The sequence below is a fragment of the Haliotis asinina genome, chromosome 1 (genome assembly GCF_037392515.1).
Source record: "Haliotis asinina isolate JCU_RB_2024 chromosome 1, JCU_Hal_asi_v2, whole genome shotgun sequence".
NCBI lineage: Eukaryota > Metazoa > Mollusca > Gastropoda > Lepetellida > Haliotidae > Haliotis > Haliotis asinina.
Window position 1 is genome coordinate 11,248,663 of NC_090280.1, and position 25,821 is coordinate 11,274,483.

The 25,821-nt window shown below is 40.2% G+C and overlaps 3 protein-coding genes across 5 annotated transcripts in view; all 3 read left to right on the forward strand.

The window, feature by feature from the left end:
- Positions 1-273: 273 nt before the first annotated feature.
- LOC137287057 (chondroitin sulfate synthase 1-like) lies at positions 274-11,147 on the forward strand. 3 transcript variants are annotated; one of them, XM_067819191.1, is made up of 3 exons: positions 274-351; positions 8,979-9,714; positions 9,964-11,085. In XM_067819191.1, exons 2-3 carry the CDS (start codon positions 8,989-8,991, stop codon positions 10,501-10,503), a joined length of 1,266 nt encoding a protein of 421 aa, XP_067675292.1. In that variant the 5' UTR covers positions 274-351; positions 8,979-8,988; the 3' UTR covers positions 10,504-11,085. The 3 variants fall into 3 exon arrangements, with proteins under 3 accessions (XP_067675292.1, XP_067675284.1, XP_067675276.1); XM_067819183.1 differs by lacking the exon at positions 274-351 and adding an exon at positions 676-775; XM_067819175.1 differs by lacking the exon at positions 274-351 and adding an exon at positions 714-870 and having other exon boundaries at positions 9,964-11,147.
- A 2,656-nt stretch (positions 11,148-13,803) lies between these two features.
- Positions 13,804-15,395, forward strand: LOC137290919 (chondroitin sulfate synthase 1-like). Its single transcript, XM_067822165.1, has 2 exons — positions 13,804-14,562; positions 14,835-15,395. The coding sequence occupies exons 1-2, from the start codon at positions 13,804-13,806 to the stop codon at positions 15,393-15,395; spliced, it is 1,320 nt and encodes a 439-aa protein (XP_067678266.1).
- Positions 15,396-21,800: 6,405 nt separating this feature from the next.
- Positions 21,801-25,821, forward strand: part of LOC137287157 (RNA-binding protein 42-like) — a 54,943-nt gene continuing 50,922 nt past the window's right edge. Inside the window, exons 1-3 of the mRNA XM_067819323.1 lie at positions 21,801-21,835; positions 23,034-23,109; positions 24,630-24,775. Of these exons, the coding sequence (XP_067675424.1) occupies positions 23,057-23,109; positions 24,630-24,775 (199 nt within the window). The 5' untranslated portion in view covers positions 21,801-21,835; positions 23,034-23,056. The remainder of the gene's footprint in view (positions 21,836-23,033; positions 23,110-24,629; positions 24,776-25,821) is intronic.

A 25,821-nucleotide genomic window follows, 5' to 3' on the forward strand; every position in this document is an offset into this window, starting at 1 on the left:
GATCAGCTGTTCTATCATTTGGATAGCCAAAGTCTAAGACTGAAAATTCATGAATGCCTTTTGACGTATCAAGAAATTTAAGTCTGAAATCATTGGAGATTGAACATTTGGAACAACTAGAAAACATTGCTCTGTTTGAAAATCTGGGACCGTCCATAAGAGAAACAACGAACAAAAACTCTCAAACTCCACCATGTCGTAGTTAAGCTGTAGCTGATAAATATGTAAGGATCTGTTAAAGAAAAAAATGGGTTCAACTTTAACCGCGAGTTTAAAGGTTGGACTACAGGACTACAAGGCTGAAAGAGGCGAGTTAGGCCGGGTGGTGTGTCGTTAGTCATTGTCTGTTCGGTAGGTGGGACTGATGTGATATATTACTTGCCTATGTGCATTCTGTCATATTGGGGAAATTCTTGACAAAAGAATGAGACTTCAAAAGAGACAGACAAAGTCATCTTACATAATATCGCATGGAGTTTCATTTTTTTCTGTACACATGTGGAAATGAACGCGTGTTCAACATAGCAGATAGTTGTAGAGCAGATATTTGTAGAAAATCAATGTGTTGAACTGTCGCCCTGCCAGGGATAACAAGGTTGTGGTAACATGAGTGGGGAGTATATAGGTAGTTGATGCATGATACTTCTAATCAATGTCCCACTGTGACACCAGCACACATCAATATTTCTGGTCTTACTCTGAACTATAACATCATATATAACATTGAGGTCCGTTGAGGCTCAGCGTTGTGTATTCTATCTATAGCATACACAAGGTAAGTATACGGACTGCATCTACTATGCGCAGTACTTGCTCACCGAAGGCGCCCTTAAAACAGAGTATATATATAGTGACCAATGCGACACATAGGTAAGAACACACGAGTATTCTGCGTCATCAAATGTGTCTTATGTTAACAGGTTTTGATGTTGTTTAGTGTGACATGTAGTGCAAGGCCTGACCAGATACCCAGCGATATGTCAATGGCCAACAGCGTTCCGCCACACAACAAACAGGTTTCTCCTGTCTGAAGCGGGACATGATCATCTCGTAGCTGTTTCCACACTGACACATGTCCTGCGGAACGCAAATGGTTTTATGCATGATTGAGATTGTGAGGTTGGTCTCTTGTCACTGATGAAAGGCATGCGCTTCACACATACCATGATTCGCAGACTTATGGAAGCTTTCCCACTGACGCAGCTACAATAATATCATGATCACTTTCTTTAATGCTGTATTCCCTTGTTTATATTATATTTCCATTGAATGTGTACGGCTATTCTATTTGGTATTGTCATTGTTTATATAGACGTGTTTAAAGTACTTGTGGACGCGCGCGCCTTTGTACAAACACAAGTACAGTTGAAGTACAAACAGTATAAAATACGACATAAATATTTTTGCTTTTGAACAATAACAGTTATAACAGAACATATGATCAATGCTGTAGTAGTGTTTCCTATCAGCGTTGATATGATATAAGTACACTGTTGTATTGTTTTGGCAGAAGGCTTTGGTGAAGGGGATTTGGAGACTTTCGGATACATTGCAGTGTTGCCAAATCTGAAAAAAAGCTGTCTTTTAAGCGCTGACGTAACATGTTCAAATATAACTATAGAAGTTTTCTTAGCAGATGTTGGTAAGAGCCAGACGTAAAGTGTAAAAAAAACATGTAAACATCTACACAAGTTTCATGTTCGTCGTACAAAGGTAAGGTGCGCATGCAGGAAGGGATAAACGTGATTCTGAGCAGGATGTCTACAATACTTGTTACACAATCCATTATTTTAAACTGATGGCTTTATGTTGCAACAACCAACATAATTTTTTCTAACGGTTCTCCGTCTAATTTCTGCCCCGGATAAATGTATTGTTGCTATTTTTTAATCAGAAACTTTGAAGAAAAAATGTTTGGCAGGCATAGTTTCAAGAAATGTCTACTGATTAGCAAAACTAAAAACATTTCTTTGATGGATTGCAAAATTAATCAAAGCGTCTGACCACAATATTCTCCTGATCCCCCGCTACCACATATGACCGCGTTTCATATAATACAGATGTTGATGGTTCCACCTGTACAGCAGCCCTGGTCGTCTCATTAGTTCACTGGTGTCATTGTAGTCTTCCATCGTGACAGCAAATTACCGCCCCCCTCAGATCTAACGAAAGACTTGCGTTCTTACGTTGCCTTTTCGTCAAAATATTAGCAATGAGTTTAGAGTTTTCAGAGCTAATTGCGTTCTCTGAGAAAGTCGATATCTTCTTTACGGCTTGGAGAAACGATTGTTTGGGCTTTGACTCTGTCCCACTAAGTGCTGTGGTCGAGATTGTGTCAGTAAACCCTAAGAAGTCATTCAATGTAGATCTATGTAGAATGATTCAGAGTGACACACTACTCTCCATAAGGTGGTGTGACAAAAGCATTGACTCAACTTTCCAACGGTCAACTTTCCTTTCATGTCGTGCAATATTCCAACAGCTCCAGTATTTCTTTACATTTCAAGACTTTTGATGAGGTACAGTCGAGTCTGCGCGTGTTATCGAGTTTCCAATGTTGATGCATCAGTGACCGATAATCAAGTACATGTTGAGAATGTTTGTGTTTGGGACGGACAATGTCTTCTTTCTATTATATATGAACAAGTAATAACACAACGAACCACATTATGCACGAGTTATATTTGATGTCATTGTGATTAAATTCCCATGACGATTATTACAACAGTAGACCTGCTGGAAATGTATGCGTCGTTTATTCGCGATCGGTGGTGCGTGGTCGTCATCATCTCTGTTTGCAAATTAAAAATTTCGATAGTAAAAAGGTGAAAATACACGTCTGTCTGGTTTAGATCTGGTGATCGGGAAGTTCATGGCAAAACATTGACGCTACCACAATTGGCAAGGTAGAGTACGGTGATGCGCATTCATACATACATACATTTATATAGCACTTATATCAGATAAGCACTGCTCTAAAGCTCTTTGAGTTCCACATCTATACAGTGAAATTCAGTAGACTTTGCTAAATAGATGCGTTCTTAGTTTCGTTTTGAAGAGTGAGAGTCCTTGTGAGGCCAGTATGTTGACTGGAAGTTTGTTCTATGAGAAACGTGCTGCTGATGCAGAAGACCGTCCGCAGTAAGACTTAGTTGAGGTGTTTGGTACCACCAGGAGATGGTTGTCAGCTGACCGCAGATTGCGCCGAGGTTGGCATGGCTGGATAAGACTTGAAATGCAGTCAGGATTTGAAACTGAGGAGCACAATCTTGTAGATGGGTCGGAAGTGAACAGGTAACCGATCAAGTGTCTTCAAGTGAGTGAGAGAGTTTAGTTTTACGCCGCACTCAGCAATATTCCAGCTATATGGCGGCAGTCTGTAAATAATCGAGTCTGGACCAGACAATCCAGTAATAAACAACATGCGCATCGATCTGCGCAACTGAGAACCGACATCATGTGTCAACCAAGTCAGCAAAGCTGACCACCCGATCCCGTTAGTCGCCTTTTACTACAAGCACAGTCGCCTTTTATGGCAAGCGTGGGTTGCTGAAGGCCTGCTCTACCCCAGGACCTTCACGGGTCAAGTTTCTTCAAGACAGGGGTGATATGCTATAACTTGTGTGAGTGACCGCATTCCGGGCCTGGTGCAGTTTCTTGACAAGATGAGATGTCAGACCACAGTAATCGATGTGATGTAAGCCTGATTAATGTTGCTGCTGTTCTCTCATCTAGATATCGTCGGGTCTTTCCAATATTTCTAATATGGTAGTAGCTGAACAGAAGGTGTTTTCAACAGATAGTTGATCAAAATGTTTAAAGGACAGACACAACTGTGAATCATCCGCATAGAAATGGAAGCAGACGTTGTGAGCTCTGGCTATTTCAGTGGAGAAGTGTAGATAGTGAATAGAACTGGGCCAAGTACCGATGCCTGCGGAATTCCAAAGCAAAGAACTGCGTTATTGGATGTGGAGCTATCTATGCTGACCTGCTGATGCCTCTATGTCATGTGGGAGTTGATCCACTGAAGAGCCTGTCCTCTGTTACAGGGTACTGAGCAGGATGTCATGGTCGATGGTGTCAAATGCTACAGATAGGTCTAGCAGGACCAGGATAGCTGCACTGTCTGTCTACTGTCTGCAGGATGTCACTCTGCACCTTGGTGAGTGCTGTCCCTGTGCTGTGCTGACAGCATTTCTTCATAACACCCACTGCTTGTCATGAGTTGTTTCAATCTTTTAGCGATAACACGTTCAGTCAACTTTGAGAGATTGGACACTGGGCGATAGTTCATAAGCATGTCCTTGCCACTGATAATGAAAAGTTTACAAGGTGTGTAAGAAAGGATCACTGCAGTATGGCATTGTTTCAGTAGCCATGTCGGCATCGGATCTTGTCACCAAAGTATTTCAGGAATAGTTTGAAGAGTTCATCTACGGATGAATGTGAAGGCATAGCTTTTTTCTGTCTTTGAAGAGGAGATAGGTGAAGATAAGAAAGATGTCTTTCTGGGATAATGCTTTTTTCTGGTGACATTGTTCCTCTCTGCATTGTGCATTTCTTTGTGGATCTGGGGACCAGACTTGACCATAAGCTGCTTCAACTTTTGACGTTTGCGTTTAGCATGACGGATGATATCATTATACCACGGAGCATCATTGTGGGCAGTGATCGTGCAGTTCTTGAGAGGGGCGTGGTCATTTACAACATCTCTGACTGCTTTGTTGTCAGCCTCACTGACTTGTTTGATGCATGACATCGTATTCCACTCGCGAGGATCGATGCTCATCACATCGGACTGTGACCATCGAAATATAAGCAAAGACTGAGAGAAATACATGCTATGAAAGGCACATTTGGGTCAAGTATTATCGGAAAAAGGAGCGAAATGAGTTTTTTTCCCCATTTATGTCTAAAATTTTTGTTGCTGATGTGTGAAAGCGTGAATGTCTGTTAAACTAGGTTCGACCTAACCAGTGGTAGGGAGATAGGAAACGTAATAAAAGGACATTACTGAGGAGAGATTAGTGCAGATATGATCAATGAGGGTTTTTTTTATACAGTCCAAAGTGACTTCTCTGGAACATACCATGGCTTTATGCAAATTAGTGTGCGATGATATTGTGTTATAAAGGACACTTTTTAAATGCCCATTTTGGAATTAGACTTAACTTCATTATAGACTATAATTGTCGTAAAAACCTTATAACCTTTATGCTGAAACTATTAAGGATGTAGCTATCATGGAGTTTCACCATCACTATAAAAAGAAACAGGTATGAGAGGTCGTCTCAAAACCAAAACCAGGCCGGGTGAAGCAGACGATGGCTAGGGTCGGGCTCGGGGATAGAGAAATCAGCTAATATATGATAACCACTCTGTGGAATTAAACTGTTGAAGTACATAACAATTTACACACAATATCCAATCTATTTCCGACAGTACTTTAATATCCTTGGTCTCAGTTCAGCCAGCTGTAATCTGGGTTCCCCCAAGGATGTGCTGGCAATGTGAATGATTAGTTCACTGCGCCTAACAGGTACCATGGCTGTGTACTCCCCAGGGAGTTAAAAAAGCATCGGATGGTACGATGGTGTCCTGTGACCGAAGATAGTAATGTACGTTGCGCCGTGAGCAAGTAATGTGCCTGTATATGAGAGCCATATAAGCGAACTACACTGTCAGTATTATTAATAATAATGATGTGGTGGTCCTTTGCAAACATATACATATTCATGAATATTCATGCATTGATAAAACGAAGTCATTTGCGATACTTAATATTTAAAATATTGTATATTTTTCGTAATTTCATTAAATCAGGACATTTGTAATAATTTTACATTGGAGAACGTGTAATACTATTGAATCAGTGTATTAGAAATGAGCTCATTTGTAATAGCACGTGGGGTTTTCATCACAATTTTAATTATCATGATCAAGATAGTCAAACCGTGATCCTATATTGAAATTATTTTTCATGTCAAACTAAAATATCGCCACCATCAAAGGTATACACCCATTTCTTCACTGGGTTGTGCTCTCACATTTCCAACCCCATGTTGAACAACTACTCACGTGAAATATTTTTTACTCAACATTTTACGCGCAACTCGTGGTATTTGAGACCGTTCTTCGCCTCCATTACCCCTGCCAGCTTGAACGGAATGAAGGAACAGGATGGTATTATTCTATATGGAATACTTACAGTTACCTCCCCTGCTTCATTCGCCCATTACGACAGAAGTGTTTTATGTAGAATAAATGTTACGAAAATTCTAACAATAGCGACGACAGATAAGATAGGTTCATGATAAAATTAGGCAATCTGCAGCTGGTATTTCTTTTTGATTTCTGTTTTTTCTTGTTTCGTCACTCCGTTGAACCATAAGCTGGCAATGGAGGCGAAGAACGATCTGAATACCACTAGTGGCGCTTAAAATGTTAAATAAAACATATTTCATGTAGTTATTAACCATGGGGCAGAAAATCTGAGAACACAACCAAGTGAGGAAATGGGAGTGTACCTTTGATGGTGGCGATATTTTATTTTGACATAAACAATATTTTTCGATCTGAAGCGAGGTATCTACGTTGCCAACCTTCATATAAGAAGACTTGTCGTATTTTCTATGCTGCGCAACCGTATTTACGCTACAGTTTGCCTGTGGACGAATGAAATCGCTGCAAACATTCATTCTGCTATTTGAGTACGCAGCACGAGTCAAGTGATCAGAATTTGTCTTTGTGCAACTCCCCTCCATGCTCGACGACCACTTGTGCCGCCGCTTACAAAAGTCGCCATATTGCCAATATGGCCTAAACATTGTGTAGCGATTTCGAAACTGGGGATGATCTTCGCTGGTCCCGTGGCATGTTTTCAGAAAGGCGTTGTATCTGGCGATGTCGTACGGACGTCAGTCTACAGCTTGTTCAGCTTGACCGGAGCTACACTACATATGCATGGCCCGGGAGGTCAAATGACACAAACTGGAAATCGCGTAAACTTCTTTAAATTTTGCGTTCGTCTAAACCATGCATACATAGAATCGTGGCAGAAAACAACATAAAAAACCCAAGCATTTCATGTCTTGACTGAACTGTTTATATAGTCAAATGCTATCTAGTTTGGTTTGCAAACTTTACAACGTACAGACGTCGGTCACTTTCACAATCTGATTCACTCTCGCTATCATTCTCTACACCCAGTTACTGCTGCTCGCTGTCTGAAAGCATTAAACTAGTTGTAGCTCATTGTTTAAAGAAAGTTAGGACATTGCTGACGATTTCTTGACAGTGAGATCTCAAATGCGATCTTGTCTCTGCTGTATTGACGTGTTGACAATCAGCTGACAAAGGTGCACCCCTTCATAACAATAGACCCAGCCAAATGTGACACTGCGACGCAGTGCATTAGTATTACCTCGATCAGGCCAAGATGAACAAGCTGTAAGACAGTGAGAGCCCGACTCCATATTGTGCAACGATTATCAGACATCATACTGACAACCTTCGTTATCCCGTTTGAAAGGCATCTGGTCCGACGTTTTGCCTTTCAGGACTTGCTTACCATGCGTGTACCGTATGCAATGTGCGCCTTCAGCGCTGCACTATTCATAGAATGAAATGATGAGCAACTTGCCAAGAACTTAAAAAGTGTCAGATACGACGGGGTTCCTGTGTCAGTGTCATAGGCGACATACCACGTTTCCTGACCTTGGCCAGATGGTGCATGAGGAGTGTGACAGACTCCTTCAATCGCCAGTGACTGACTGATCATATGAATGAACGACTGCCAATCGCGGCCATATCACTTACAATTGATCCAAGAAGGTGGAAATTTCCCATCTTACCTCTATCTTCCTTCCAAATTGTTGGAACATCTACAGTCATAATCTGGGCGTATCGTATTGTATTCCCAACTCCTTAATCATCATACAGCTAGTACTAATACAAGAAAATAACACTCCTTGCAATCGTTTAACTATTTTCAAAAGACCATAAAGGCACCCACTAAGTCCTAAGCATTCGGCTCTTGTGTTCAGAAGAAGAAACATTGCTGTTGTAAATCACCATAGTACGAATGTTTACACATCCAAATCAAGAAATTATTACAACCTCTAGTATACCTCGGTTATCTTTCTTTTTCACAGACTGTGTTTTCGTTTTGGAATATCTAATTACAAGCCTTAAACGGTGAAATCATATTGGTTATCCGTTACTTAACAACTGTATACTCCTCACAAAAAGTTAAGCAACAAACCTTTTTAGTCTCGTTACATTTTCATTTATTGGAATGATGCTACAGAAACGTGAAACACACGATTCACGAAATGAAATGGTATTGAGCAACAACGGACTTATCAATCATCAGAAACATCTACAGTCTTTCCAAATGTGCTGGATTGGTGGAGCAAAACGTTAACATGTTCTAGTCAATTTTGGACAATGAAACAATGTTTAGTATGGGACTAAAATGCAAGCTTTTACACGACTTTGCATTTGCCAAATGAGCCATTACAGTTGCTGTTGCGGAATGTTTTGAACACCTATTCAAATTCATTCCGGGTCTAGGGATGAACACGGAGACCGTAAACACGACTTCTAATAATGTCCCAAGCACGTTCGGGGGGATTAAGATCAGGTGACCTTGCAGGTCAGTCTGTATGTGTGATGTTGTTGATCTAAACATCATTAACAACTCTCCATGCATTGGCGGGCATTACCATCCATAGACATGATATTAGGACCCGCGTGTTGTACCGGATGTGTTTCTGATTGTGACTTTCTTCAGGTGATGTAATCAGTGTTGTCCGATGCATCGATTTAAAGATTATGTATCCTTTGAATATTTACCTTTCAGTAATATGACCGCAAAGATTACACAGAGACTTGTTAATTACTTTTGTGTGAGGAGTATACATATGTATCTCAAGACCGACATCGTTTAGTATCTTTTGTATCCTCTTTTGCAGAACATTAAGCATGAGCCGATGTGCCCGCTGTCCTCTAAAACTCACCATTGGTTTCCTCATTGGTTTCGTTGCTAGTCAGGCTCTCTTCGAGACATGGAGGTATTCAGGATGCAGGATGCACAAGAATGAGAAAGAACATGATAAGACTTGTTGTAAAACTGACTCGGAAAAGCTTGTTTTCGCTGGAGTCATGACCACACGTAAGTATCTGCAAACACGTGCTGACACTATCTACAAAACATGGGGTAAAGATTTCCCAGGTGAGTTGGTGTTTTTCATTGGGACTGGTGAAGATTTAAACACATCACTACCTGTAGTAGTCTTGACTAATGTCACTGATGAGGCCTACCCGCCACAACGAAAGAGTTTTGAGATGCTCCGCTACATGGCTAAACACCACGGAAATGACTTCCACTGGTTTCTGCGTCTTGATGACGACATCTATGTAAACACGAACCTTCTGAAAACATTCCTAACGTCTGTAAACAGTTCTCTGCATGAGTACATGGGACATCCGGGCCTTGGGACTAAGAAAGAAAAAGGACATTTAGGTCTGCATGGAAAGACACCTTATTGTTTGGGAGGCCCTGGTGTTATACTGAGTGGGCCCATCCTCCGACAAGTGGCACCTCATCTCTCGAACTGTCTGAAGAATCCAGTGACACCCCATGAGGACACAGAACTAGGAAGATGCGTATACAAAGTGACTGGTCTTTCCTGCACACGGCAGAACAAGGTATGGTAAATATTGGAAGGCCATCGGGTATATGGAAATAATCACACGGGGTTGTTCTTTCTAAAAATCTAAAATCAATACTTTTTTTATGACCCGACTCTATATAAAAGTCTCAATCATCGAAACTATGTTTGCCATATTCTCGGCCATCTCAAGTTTTACACATTCTGAAATACGTGCAGGTTGTTTTCAAATGAAACCATAATACAGTTCTACAAATGCTATATATGTATTCCTTTTTCTTCCCAGTTTGTTTGGCTGTTCCGAGCAGACACCAGACATACAGCAGGGGAATGGGCCGTTAGAATGAATCCACATCAAGCTTTGAAGACGCTATCATTCCATCCTGTAAAACATCCGGCCTACCAGTTTTTATTGCACAAAATGATTCTGTTAAAGACCTTGGAAGAGAAACATTCGTATAAGCTACTTTTAGAACGAGAGGCATCCCCAATTATTACATCCAGTTCAGTCAAGGCTGCTGAATCCACCCAGTGGACATGCATCAATGCATCTAACGTTTACTCATTGGAGGCCGGCCATCTCAAAGACTCAACATTGCATCGTGGAAGGCACTTAGGTTTAGTGTCTGTTCGAAAAGCGCTAGAGCCGTTTTTGAAGAAAAAGAAACTCCGAGTCTCACAAATAGCCTATCAGAGAGTGTCTGCGCCAAATGGTCTTGAGCACGTGCTGGTCACGACTGATCGGAAGAATAACTATTGGACCTTCAGAACCCGGCAAAACTTTCGTCACATCTATTTTCGTGAACTAAAATCTAGAAAAAGATAGGGTTGATTGACTGATTTGATTTTAACATATTTTATTCTTTAAGAAAATGATTGGGCACAGGTTATCCAACTTAGAAAAGCCCTCTCCCGAAAAGATAGGGTCGTACAGTACTAGAACATTATCGTCTTAGAACGGGAAATTTAGAATAATAATGGTGCGGAGCAGAGATTCCAACTACAGTCACTAATGGTAAGCAAGATGCTTGCTAACTGTCAGTGCCATTGCAGTAATCATTGACTGGGTATGTATAATAAGCATCGTATTTGAACATGTTTACAGACATAAAACAGTCAAGGATATTCAGTGTTGACAGCGAAAAGCTTAACTCACCTGCACTTTTCTCTGTATCATGAATGTAAGTGACCATTTCCACATTCTCATGAAATCTGAATCAGTTGTGCAATAATCTGACTATATTATGAAACTGTAAAAATGAAATTAGATATTGATGAAACCAGGTCTGTGCCAAAGGTGAGTGTATCCTGTATCACCCGTGGCACCTGTCAGAAACAAATTCACTGAGGACTGAGCACCCGGGGGATCTGAGAGCAGAAGTTGCGAAATAAAGGTTACCATGAACAACGGGGAGACTGACGCTCTACAGTGTACTTGGGATGTACATATTTCAAAACGGTTCTACATTATTATAATACTTTTCCTGATTCTTGTCAATGCAGTGATAGAAAAAATCCATTGGTTTTATTTTAAAAGGGGCAAGATCATGTTTGTTGGCGGGAATTGGGCTTGGCTGTATATGGATCTTGTTTAGAAGAATATTTTTATTGACGGCTGAAACATTCCATGGATAGACCTCAGAATCTAATCCACAAGTATGACTGAATACGAAGTGTCTTCTTTTAATTAATGATACCAACAAATCAAATTATGATATTGTTTAGATGTCAGGCGATTTCCATCATGAGTGGCTGGCACTAAAACAATCTAACACCTTACAATAATCAACCACACCACACATCATCCATCATCATACACGTATTACACAATCACCGCAACACTATACCACATCCGCTCATGTCATAACCTTGCCATGTTCAATAACAAAACATGTGGATCATCCTCACCCGTACCGTCGATATATTTATAGGATAAATATTGCTTTCACAGAGCGAAAAATGAGTGTACATGAACGGATATCAGGTCTCTGTGAAATCGAATTGGCGATTTGAAAGAAAGCTACTGGATTGATATGAAAAAGTAATGAAAAATTTCGTAATGTACCTTAGGAACAAGGTGGGCTATCTGTGAGTGAGTGAGTGAGTGAGTGAGTTAAAATTTAAAGTCACTTTGGCAATATGGTGGGCTATCAAGACCCCACCTGTATCTAACTGTGCGGTGTTCTGGTGCAGTAACTGAAGCTGAAGAGTTGAAGCTGTACAAACATGTGGACACAGTGACAAAGATGGTAGCCGGACGCCACTGAGAAGTTCTCTAAAAGTGTCTGCAGATGCTACACTTGATTTACTTGCTGCTTCTTGGCTGACCATGGATACAGATGTTGTACCGATAGATAGACAGAACATATTTCATGACTTCATGGTTCAAGTCTTGTTGTAATAGTTAAATATCCTCCCTGTCTAGTTACACCGTGCAAGTGCCCAGTCATAGTGTGAATGTTGTAATGACTTCAACCACTAAATAGGGTAAACTGCATTGTCACTATTCAAGTTTCGGGTTCATTGCGGATAGTTGTGTGACGCCATATAGAACGTCATCGAATGGTTAGCCACATTACAACCTTCCAAACAAATGAAACTTGCACCTCGGTACCTCACTGTAACTACAGTCAAGCTCTCGTCCAATTTAAGCTTACAGCAGGATCAAATCTGAAAACATACTACAACCCAAACTCGTCTTAATAAAGATGATAATCAGATGTTATTAACGTTTCGTCTAATCTAAGCTATACAAAGAATGCAGACAAACATTTGTTTGACCAAAGCTGAAAGTATAATGCAGTCAAACGCTGGTCAAACCGACAGATCAGCACAAACCAACTTCAACACTTTCAAGCGATTGTAACTGTAACATACATCTCACCAACTGCGCAATCACCCTTGTCTGCTAATCTGCCATATGCATTCGATCATAAATGTTTACTTACACACTTTCCATCTGGCGAGAAAATGTACAAGACACCTTTATCGTTAGAATGATGAATGTTGTTCCACGTCTGAACCGACTCTTGTCACAATTCAGCTAAATGCCTGATGCTTGGCACTGGCTAACGTCAATGGCTGATGCTGGATTTAACATTGGCTAACGTCAGTGGCTGATGCTGGGTTTAACATTGGCTAACGTCAATGGCTGATGCTGGATTTAACATTGGCTAACGTCAATGGCTGATGCTGGATTTAACATTGGCTAACGTCAATGGCTGATGCTGGATTTAACATTGGCTAACGTCAGTGCCTGATGCTGGGTTTGATGGTGGGATTTCATCCCAAGCAAGCTCGATAGTGGGCAGGTCCGGAGAAACAGTAGGCCATTCGAGTACCGGAATTATGTACTGTCTCTGGAAGTTTCTCACAAAGCGAGTGACATGTGTACGGGCATAATCTTGCTGAAGCGCGAAGTTTCGTCTCTGTCCTTGAATGAACACGGGCAAAGACACCCACTGATCTCATGATGTCCACTGACGTCATCTCTGTATGTCAGTTGTGTCCGACCACAAGATACCAACAAACTTCATTTAGCCCATGCAGGAAAATACTTGTAACATTACATACCAATAATCTTCTTTTGCCAATATTTACAAAAACAATGCAATTTTGGAAATATCTCAAGTACAACATTGTAAGTGTCTTAAGAATCAAATCTTTACAAAGCCATAAAGGTCTTAAAAATCTAATCTACACACGAAATTCACAAGATCGTAAGTCCAGATTCTTTTTGGGACTGTACATTGAATGTATGTTTGTGAATGTGCATCCAGGTGGAGTGTGACAGGTATATCATATGAGCACTATTCGATCTTATGTAAATGAACATACGTTCCATAAGCATTATTCCCTTATCAGTATAAACCATCCATTGTCATTTCAATATATCTTACAGTCTAGTGTATCGTACATGTCTTTATCAATAACTGATTGTATACGTTCTTTCACTTTCAGTGTGGAAGATTCACACTGACATTTTGACGTAATGTAAATCTGCCAGCAACAGATGGACAGTACCACGCCTATGTTAGATGTAGATATAAATATGTAGGATCACACCTGGTTCACTAGTTAGCTTTCACACTGACATCGCAAGGAGCACTATAACCACAGGGAGAGAATGGGTAAAGGGACATCGTGCACGAAAGCGCATTGCGTCCTTCTGCAGCTAATCCTGGGCCTGCTGATAGGCTTTTTCACAAGTCAGACATTCTTTAAGGTCTTAGCCTGGCCTCGTAGATCCTTGTGCAGGTTTCCTAAGGAGAACAGTGGACAAAGCCCTGGGAAGATACAGTTACCGGAGATCTCAGACAGGCATATCTTTGCGGGTGTCATGACCTCACGTAAACATCTGCAAACACGTGCTGACGCTATCTATAAAACATGGGGTAAAGATTTCCCAGGTGAGTTGGTGTTTTTCATTGGGACTGGTGAAGATTTAAACACATCACTACCTGTAGTAGTCTTGACTAATGTCACTGATGAGGCCTACCCGCCACAACGAAAGAGTTTTGAGATGCTCCGCTACATGGCTAAACACCACGGAAATGACTTCCACTGGTTTCTGCGTCTTGATGACGACGTCTATGTAAACACGAACCTTCTGAAAACATTCCTAACGTCTGTAAACAGTTCTCTGCATGAGTACATAGGACATCCGGGCATTGGAGCTAGGAAAGAAAAAGGACATTTAGGTCTGCATGGAAAGACACCTTATTGTTTGGGAGGCCCTGGTGTTATACTGAGTGGGCCCATTCTCCGACAAGTGGCACCTCATCTCTCGAACTGTCTGAAGAATCCAGCGACACCTCATGAGGACACAGAACTAGGAAGATGCGTATACAAAGTGACTGGTCTTTCCTGCACAGGATGCAAACAGGTTGACCTCTTTAGCTATTCGTCAAATTTCTTGTTGTTGTCGTTGTTGTTGTTGTTGTTTTTGATCAATGAACGTAAACCCATCATGGCTGCTGATATAACATTGTAGATATTGTTGAGGTGAAGTGGCCAACAAATATTTTCACTGGTATGGACTCCCTGGCATTAACTATCGTCTGAATGTGACCTTTTGCCAGTGTCACTCCTGGCATAAGTTTACACTGAACGTATTTTCTATACATTGGACGTAACACTTCACGTCTTTTTTTCCAGCTCAAATACACGTTTTTCCAAAACTACAAAGACGCATCGGGAGCATGGGCCGTAAAGTTGCTATCACACTACCTGCACAAGATAATATCATTCCATCCAATAAAACAGCCAGTTTACCAGTTCATATTACAAAAAACGATGCTTTCCTCGAAGCTACAAACGAAATTGAAACATACACATTCTCTAGAGAGAGAAAAAAACTTCATTCACACATCTAGATTTAAAAAGAAATGTCAGTCCACCCCTTGTGACGCCGATAATGGGGAGGTTTGGACATGCGTCAAGGGCTCTTATGTTTATTCAATGGAATCTGCCAATCTCAAAGACTCAACATCAGTTCGCGGAGGACACTTGTATATAGCGTCGCTTCAACGTTCACTGAAGCTGTATATGAATCGTGCTCAGCTCAAAAGGCCCCAAGTCGCTTATTACAGAGTGTCCGCCCTGAACGGTCTGGAGCATGCGGTCATGACGACAGATTGGAATGGGTATCGGCTCATCAGAACACGCCAGACATTCCGAAGGACATACTTCCGTGAACTAACCCCTAGAAGAACATAGGACATAAAGTGTTGATGTTACCAGTGCAAATAAAGTCTTCATTGTCTTGGAGTAACTGTGGGACGTAGCATTAAGTTCATGTAATATTAAGGTAATTTGCTGTTGAAAATATTGTTACGACTTATGCGTTTATGAGTTTTGGAGGATATATGTGTGATAGCTCTTCTGTGGATGTTTCAAACCTATCAACACATATGCATCCTCACTCACACACTCAGCCACTACATGCACCACCACAACCACGGACAACCATCACATCAGAAGATGCATAGACGTCCACTGTGCAAACAAGGGATTAATTCAGTCTATTGATTCTGTTTACTTTAAGCCTGCATCAGCGTGGTTAATCACTGTATCGAGCGTTGACACGACCCGCGTTCAAGCTGTGACATTATTGCACCCCAAAGATTCAATATTAAACAGGAGGAGTCACCAGTTACTGTCTTAAACGTTATCTCGAAATTTTAGTTATTTGTGATGTCTCCTGCAATTAGATGTCAAACATACCGATTTTAAAATCATTTGTCTCCATTAAAAGTATGTTTTTTCAAAACTTTAAGGACACGACAGACGAACAACCCTTTACACCAAACGCAAGCAAATTCGTACTATTATTATTGTTCCATTCATGAAACACAATTGTACTTCTAGATATTACAGTATTGTATTTCAGTATCTGGCAAACGAAATACAATACGTTGGTATTTTACAAAGAGGAAAAACATCCATCCTACATCCGGTTTTGTCAGTGAATGTAATTATCCCATGTTATGTCCTAGTAGAAAGGACTGAACACACATTAAAGCGTTTTATCTTTATATTCAGTCTAATCAGTCAAACATCCCGAATAATATATATATTTTTTTCTTTTCCTCATACGACCCCTGTAAATCATCCAAATACATCCATCTGACGTCGACGATGTCGTGACTGTCCTATATAAGGCGGATTTATTCAATCAATTGCTTTCAGTCCAACATAAGCCCACATGATTGCTTGACGATCCCATCGCACACAACAGTGACAGACAGAATTAGTTTATTATAGTGTCACATGTTAAACATACAACAATTAAGCAATTACAATAATGTTATACATCCGGCCATATCCTGGCCTGTGAGAGACTATCATCAAAACATGTTTATAAAACATAGGAGTTGTTTCTATTAGTAAGATATGATTTATCGTCCCAAACCTCCTAAAACCATAAAAATTCATCTTAGAATTTCATTTCTTTCTTTAGTTTTGACATAACCAACGTTTGGATTCTGGCATATTAAGTATGCTGACGGCATCAAGTTGCTTGCTGATTTTCCAAACAGTGTCGAAAAACGATTATTTTTCTTTTTGCAACTTCAAAACTTCTGCGTGGTAATCCGTTAGTCTCATTTCTGTTCAGCTCATTTTCAGAAACCATCTAGAAACTGCCAGTCTCTGTGTACTGAGGCAGAGTTGCCCTCCCATTTCTCCTTGAACAGGCCAGTATGATGTACAACGTGCAGCTCACATGAAGAATCTGCAATCTCTATTTTGAATATTTCTCAGTGGTTGTAAAGACCATAAATTGGAGCTCCATAGAATAAAATGGGCTGTACAGTAGTTTCATAAAGTCTGGTGGAAACGTCATAAGCAGTCTAAGTAAACAGTGTAGGAGCATAACGACTAACATAGGGGCTACGTTTACTTAGACTGAATCATAAGACATGTCCCCACATCAATATATAATATTTAAGGCTCGTTCACACTATTTCGAATTGACAGGAATCGACTAGAATTAGCCTGAAAAAATAATTCCCAAATTCGAACTGCATTCGAGAGAGAATGTCAAAATAAACGTGTTTTTCAAGCTTTGGCAAATGCTTTGACAGGTAGTCACGTTCCTATGTAATTCGGCGGTGTTCTGATGACGCCTCATTTGAAGAGCATTTAGGACGGTCTGATTATTTTCGGGTGTATCAGAATGCAGTAAGAATATTTAGACCGCAGTTCGAATGTACCCCAAACGCCGTCCGATATTATTCCACTCTACCTCGAACGTTTTGAGCATGTTCAAAATATTCGGGCATGTTACAAGAATTGACCCGATTAGCTGGAATGCATTCCGATTGAAGTAAGACGTTTTAGAATTCAGTTCGAATTAAGTTTCAGCAAAAGGCAAGATCTATCTGCATTATTGGAGGGGTTTTTACGTTCATGAATCAATCAAATGTTTGTTGTTTGGTGTCCAGTCTGTTCTTGACAACTGAGTACAACTTAAACAAGTTGTCAAAACAGCTTATATTCATTCGAAAACTGTTCTGCTCTTCCACAAGAAAATGAGACAACTCAAGCCAGGATGTCAAGTGTTTATACAGTATACTGCAATAAATATTGCAGGGTACAGATAGTAAACTAAACGCGGTATTTATAGTAGTGAATGATACTTGTCTTCCAGATCTCAGGGATTATTCCTCTGAAACACACTTAATAAAGTTTAAAAAGAACATGTTCACACTTGTCATTCTTGAGAGCATCGGTGGGAATATTGTCCAGACCTGCTGCCCTCCTCAGTCTACAGCTTTAACAACCTCCTCCCCGGTGATAGGTAGATTAGGAACGGTGTCTGTTGGACTGCCCGCAAGATCTAATCTCTCTAAATCTAACTGAAATTGTGCGTAATTGTTGTCATCAAACTTCTGGTGTTCATTCTCATTTGAATAAATATTTTCAAAGTTTGACCTCCACTTCCCCAAACTAGTGGCATCTCTCAGCGAACACTGCCGTCTTCTGAAATCACCTTCTTCTTTCATTCCCGATAATCTTCAAAGATCATGATCTGTATTTTCCCGTTCTTCTAGTCGATTGTACTATTTCTTCAGCTGATACTGTCTCTTCAGTTTTCTGCCTTTCAATAGCAGACCTCTCGGCACAATAGATTTCTTTGCGTCGAAATCACGTTCACTTGATACACTTGATCCCTCATCAGCTGGAGGTCGTCACTCCAATATGATTTATGGAACCTCTACTTACTGGGGTTTGACGTCATTTTGAAACTGTGGTAACTTAATTTACTGCCCATCTCACTGTGCAACATGTCCAAAAACTCGCTGTAAAGTTCATTCATGTTTAGCGTTGTCCTTCGGGTGACCTTCAATTCTTACAGTAGCATCCAGTATAGAAGATAAAGCGACTGAGTGGGACTGGGATGAAGCAGATATATCACTCACATTATATCAGGATACGTGTCATGATCAATATTGACGTTACCGAGTGTTCTTGCATCATCGCCCTTCTGGTAGGTCAATGGTCAAAGTGTTATCTCGTTTCACAGAAGGTACGAGTTCGATTCCCTTATGAATGCAACGTGTGAAGGGTGGTGATTTCCAAAGTGTAGCTGCTTAAACTTTACCAAAAGCGGCGTAATACCCAAGTCACTCACTTTCATCGCACGCCATGGGCATAACAATATACTAAAACTTTCCAGATGCTCTTCCAGAGACTATTCACCAAAGGTATTCCGTAGAATATTACCTATTCATATTATCTGTCATGTATACAACTTCCACATTTTGATAAACAACATATAAATGATAAGTAAACGTACATATTTGATGAATCCGGGTTCTGTATTTACTGGTTAGGGTTTCTATCTGTGTTCCGTGCTGTGATATGGCGGCTGACGTCAACCCCAGCTACAGGACAGACTTTAACCATCTTGACCAGGCACGTTGATCTTAACCCCATTTATGAGCCGGTAGATTCTCAGTGGATGCTCCCCCACCTTGTTGTTCATGTGGCCGTGTCTTGTTACGGTTAATAATTTGCCGTGACAAAGGGTGTAAGAAATTCTCTCAGAAATCGTCTCATCGTGAGGAGGAACGGATGTCAGGCATTGTCTTCTTCAGGAACTTTTAGGCAGCCAGCTTGAAGTCAGGGATGACAGTCTGTTGTTGTGTGTTTGGAATAACCTCAGGGGTTCGCTTCAAAGGATAACTAAACTGAATGTTTGGGTACTCTTTTTATCACTGCATATGAAAGACTTCTGGTTAGTCATAAACGGAACACCATTTTTTTAAAAAAAAAAAAAAGTCTTGTTAATTAATCCCAAGCGCTTAAAAGTTGCTAAAAAGCCGTCTGCTTCTCTCTCGCCCGCAAATGAAACCGCAGACTGGTTACGTAACTCTGTCGCCAGCGCCCTACAGTGACGTCATAGAAGGAACGATTTTCAGTTAGTTGTATAGAAAATGTGTAGGAAGATCGTCATTTTGCTGATTTCTAAATTGACCACTAATTATACCTGTTATGAATTCATTATCTGGGCATCAAGTAAATAATGACAAGTAACATGTAGGTTTATACCACCTAACACGGATTGCAACCTAGCGACACCAAGTGATGTTGACAGAATTGTCTATGAAAACAAGGGTTGTAACTCGAAAACTAGGCAAAGCAGGAGACAAAACTAAATGATAGTAGATTGTGAGAACATATAACTTTCATTTTTCACAACAGCTTTCGCGATTTCAGGTTTGTACAAACCTGTAAACGAAATAGTTTAACCCTTGAAATGTAGATGAATACTGCACAGACCCTCATTTCTATACCTACAATTACGCCACGGAGACGAGCCGGTCTGATTGGTTGAAATTTCGTTTGCGGCTGAGAATTGTGCACTGTTGACAAAAAGGTCGATTTAAGTTAATTAAAGGTCGAAATGAGTAGTTTTAATGGCGGGGTTTCATTTATAGCGATGTCAGCAAGTCATTTGTTTTTGTACCCTACTAGTGTATATGTGATCTTTAAGATTCACGTAATTCGTATGTCCTTCGCCTTGGCATAATCACAAAGAAAGAGGCATGAGATTTAAAAGTTCCTTCCGGCACACACAAAAGCATGACTAGTCGGCAGTTGATGGGACGGCTTTTAGCAATATTACAAGTACCGTCCATGAACCACAGCCTAAGCGTAGTTAAGTGTTTTAACTGTCGCCGTCAGTAGCAAACACGAGTTAACCAGGCTGACACGAGTTGCCTCTCACCTTTGTTTCCTGTGTCACAACGAAAGAACTCTTCATGCTTGAAGTTTTCATTCACCTGAAAGTAGAAAAGAGGACCTGTACACATTTATAGTTTCTTTCTTAGTTTAAAATTCAATTCAACTATATATTTAAATATACTACTCAAAATTTGATAAGGATCTTAGATATTTTTCTTTTTTAAAAATTAATAACTGCATAACTGGCAATATTGTGTTCAAGTGAAATCAAAAACGTCTTCAACAAACTTGCACGTGCATTTCATGCCATGGGAAATGCGTCTTTCATCACAGTTTATGCTTTTGCTACCATTGCACTATTTTCACTCAGGCATCGGTGTCTCATTCTTTCTCAAATTTCAAACTCACTTGAGTGTTTACACTACGTTAATCAACATAATGCCCCCCTCAACGTGTAAGGCGTCGCCTGACGACAGAACAACTGGGCAGATGTATTGGAATGCCTGACGTTGCAAATGCACTAACCGTCAGCCAGAGCGTTGTAAACAGGGCCTGGAACCGACAGTAATCTTTTGGTACAGCAGCACACTGACATGAGGGTGGTCGTCAGAGGTCGACAACCAAACGCCAAGACCATTTTGTGGCTTCAGGCACGACGCCATCCCTTCTGGACAGCAACCAGTCTGCGTAACGACCTCCTGAACGCCTCGGGGGTGAATGTGTACGCTGAGACGATACAGAATCGTCTTCACAATGAGTTCATCCTGATGGATGAAAACGTCCGTCCTCATCGAGCCAGGGTGGTGGAGCAGTACCTTCAGCAGGAGACAATTGTCCGCATGGACTGGCGAACGCGCTCCCCGGACTTGAACCCGATTGAGCATGTCTGGAACATGCTGCAGGTTGCCCTTTCACTCCGTAGAGCACAACCCCGGAAACGCCCCCGTGGAAGAGTGGAACAACCTTCCCATTGGAAACATCCGGATAGTTATTGACAGCATGGCTCGACGTTGTCAAGCCGTCATTGATGCAAGGGGTGGCCATTCCCGGTCTTGACACTTCATCTGCTAAGTGTAATGATGGACTATCCCCCAAAACTGTGTAATTCTTTCTCTGGTTTGCTGTTAACATTGAAAAATGCCTTTTGGAGTTGTTGCCAGATTTCAAGCATTCCGTATTGGTAAGTTCATGCCGTTCATGAATTTTCATTCATAACCTGAGTAAACACGTTTCTGAGTCACATTTATGTCTTTTGTTATGTTAGTGGTAAATTACACACACATAACCTAGTGATCCTTATCAAATTTTGAGTAGTATAATTACTGTACTGTATCTTACACAACATCACAAACAGAATGAGTTCATAGTTCACAGTTGCCACAAACATTGTGAAGAATGACATACAAATGGATACATCCCTACGTTACAAACAGTTTCAGTTTGACGTTGAGGTGCGGAGATTCCAGGTAAGTAAAGGTACTTAAAACATAAAAGGTGGCGATGTTTTTTTTTTTCTGAACATCGGAAGAGGTAATGAAATTCGTCAGCAAGAACAGATGAATTACAAAAGGGGCATGCATGTCTCTACTGAAGGTAATGGTTTGAGGTTCTAAATGTCAATAAATGGTATGAGAGTGAAGTTTGGAGTAACAGTTACTTATCAAAAGATGGAGAAGTTTTGAAGTTAGTTTTTGTACTGTTTTCAATTTAGCTACGCCGGGGTTGTATAAATTGGCCTTCAAGTATTCTTTCGATTGTAGTTGTTTAATTCATGTGTTCATCCACAGTTGTTTAGAATATCTATAATAAACATTAGCCAAGTGTTGTGAGATAGGATTCTGTCATAATTTAGTTTCACATAGTTCTGGATCATTTTAGACAGTTTAATTAGTTAGTCGTTACATTGTAGTTTATGCCAGCAGCTTACCATTTTCTTGACTTTTGTCATCCTAAGGGGAAATCGTCCAAATTCTCCATAAATCGTGAATTTATTAGAGTAGACTGAGAGTGCGAAACAGACCTTGGCTTGTAAACATCAAGTCGGGCTAGTAAATCTCCACAGTCACTGGTCCGAGGGGCTAGTGAATTGTCATGAATTCAGACATTTGTTTTTTTATTTGATTTTGATGGTATGGTAATTACCTTTTTGAAATCTTTGCTCAGTGTCTACATACAAGTTTCGGGCTAAAGAATTATTTCAGGCAGTAAGTTTCAGGCATAGCTTGCCCGACTGGTTGGCAATATTTGGAAATTATGTCGCACACTCAGTAGACACATTTGTTGTGTAAATATCATGCAATCCAACTATCAGCTAATTACTAACTTGTTGTTTCCGTTTACGCCATAATGTACAAGATTTGTAGCCGTTTTCGCCAAGTCGAAGTTCCGTTTTCTTCAAGTGCCGGTTTGTCATGCTGCCATTTTAGTCTGAACACAGTGTAACATTTTTCATAACTTCCTCCTCTTCTCCTTACAAACATTAAGTCCCATATTTGCCCTAAGTCTTAATTTCATTAATCATATTCATTTGATTAATTACATATTGATTATATATATGGAACTCTTTCCTATTTATATTTTAAATCTGACATTCTTCACATTTACCGAGTCTTGATTCGGTTTAACTACGTTTGTTCTTTTCACACGTCACATTTCTTCTTACAGTAACAACCATCTAAAACGTTACGATGGCGTCCCTTACCACAGAGAAGTTAAAAGAAATGGAGGCGGAAATGAATCGGTAATTACGTAAAAATCGCTTGAAAATCTTCACATAAGCTCGCATTTCACCCTCAGTTGGTTTGAACCGCGTAGCTCTGAAAACACGCTGTTCACACGCAGGAGTTGTATCCGTGTCACCTAATTTCGTTATAGACTCGTCTCTTTATTTCGTGATGACAACAGCTATAGGTATAGGGAGTGTGTATTTGGCATACCATTCTCTATTTAAGGTATCACAAACACAACACTAGCATTCCTTATGCACACATATCGGTAGAAAGTCACAAACATCGTGAGGTCATTCCCCTTTTGGAAGCTGCAAGAGATAGCCACTTGTTAGTGTCGCAATGTAAAAATAAACGTTATCCATAGTACTGTTCAAGGGTTTAAAATGAAACATAATTTTTTGGAGCACCTTTAGAATCCATAGCTTCTCGTGTGACAGCTAACTGAGCTACACCCAAACTGTTACAATCTGTGTAAATATATGTAGTCATTTTTCACTTTCAGACCTTACAGAAATAAACAGAAAGAGCTGAATAGGCCACTGACAGTTATGTAGTTAAACCCATTGTCTTGTGATCGACAAATGATCTCAATGCCATTTGGTACACTGATCCCATTCTGTAATATGCAAGATGCCGAGTGGTGTGGAATGAGCCAATCTAATGTAAACTTGTACTCTGCAAATGATCTTCCTAGTGGTGTTGAAGAGATCACAGCCCATTCAAGAATTCTGGGATATCATGCGGGCAGTTAAGGGGAAAACAATTACAAAAGCAACAACCAGTTCCATGGAATTGCTCTGTATCAGTGTCCCTTTAGTTTAACTGGTTTTCATCTCCACTAGTCATATTGTCTTTGTGTCTAGTTGTATAACTTTTCAAGAGCACCAATTCCTTCATTTTTTTATCAATATGCAGTGGTACAATTTTATTTTAATTCCGTTTTAACGCTGTGACAAATGCTACTATGGCTGCATAAATATAATTAAATGTTTCTCGGGCTCATTTTTTTCAAAAGTGACGAGGGCGGCAGTGTTTTGTGTTTTATGGAGTAATAACAATGACTCAGTCATATTGAGCTCCAACTGTATATTCTGGTTTTGGCAATGCAACCACATGGCTCGATACAGGTAACACCCACTGAGCATGCATGGTTCCAGAAAAGTTGTCCCGGGTAATACTTACGAAGTGTTGTTGGCAAATGTAGGATCATGGCTGAAACAAATATGTTACAGGCAGGACTTTGTTTTTGAATTTTTGATAGGAAAAAAGTGATGAGGGAGGAACACATTTTTTGTTTTCTCTCTCAGAAGTACAGTTTGGGAAATTTAGAGCATGTTAGTGAGTTGTAAATTCTGTCACTCATTCTTATAGACACTGATTCTTATAGTGGACAAACGGATGATTGGGACGCGGCAATGTCAAAATGATTTTTTCAAATGGCAATTAAAAAATGTTACATGCACAAATGAAAGTGACGCGCTGATGCCTGAGAAACATTTCACTTTTCTTATTTAACCTAACTGTGTTTCAGCTTCGAACTGGAGATCCTGACTCCAGGCATGCCTCCCAAGGGTGGTCCACCCCGTATGATCATTGGTTCGAACACCTTCAACAAGGTACAGGCCCAGTTATCAGGCTCTGGACCAGGGGAGGGGGACCCCTCCATACCACTAGCAAGTATGTCTCAAATCACACTTTCCATTCTATATCATACAAGTTTACTGGTTGGTCAAGAACTACTGTTTGAATCCTCTTGCCACTCACCATAATACTGGGCAATGGGAAGTTCCATGCATCAGTGTAACATGTGTACTATATCAAAGTGAATTAAGAAGTCCTGGTTTCATGTACACCTTATGTGGAACTGATGACTAAAGCACTGTCAGAAATAGATAAAAACAGTTGTGTTTTTTTTTCACATTTATCTCTACATATTATGTAGTTGATATGTGAAAGTGTGGCACTGAAATATCTGTGTAGCGAAGTGTGGCCCAACTACAGTCTCAACAAGAAATGTTGACAAAGGCATTTATTGAGGAGAGATTATCCATCAATTTATGTACAGTTGAACCCCATTTGACAGGACCCTGCTTATCTAGAAACCCTGCCCTACAGACGATTTGTATGTGAAACAAAACTTGCATTCAATAATTGTACATGCTAAAAAGAATATGCTGTTGGCAAAACAGTGACTTTTTGTGATATATTTACGTCTTTTATTGCACTTACCACCTGAGGCTTTTCATGCTAAATGAATACATCTGAGACAACCTGACAACTTGCAACATGCATTCTTCCTTCCTTGTTTGACCAGTGCACTTGTATGGTATGATGAAACACTGTTGTTACTATGGACTATTGATTCATTGATATACAGACATGAATAAATATTTGCTATTTGCTTTCAGATAATTTTCTTGTTTTGCTAGTTTGATCCAGTTAAACGGACGTCTCGCTGTCCAGACGATTCCCGAGCATAACCAAAGTGTCCGGATAAACAGGGCTTGACAGAATATGTATGCTAGGCTGGAGGCCTGTTACTGAAATAAAATTCTGTTCTATTCTGATTTGCTGAAACGAGCAGTAGATTTTTATCCTCTTGGCATATCATGAGAGGTGATATAGTTCATGCCTCATCTGTCTGTCCATAATCATTTTATTTCCGGGGCATAACTCGAGAACCATTCAATATTTTTACACCAAAATAGGCAGACATAATAAAC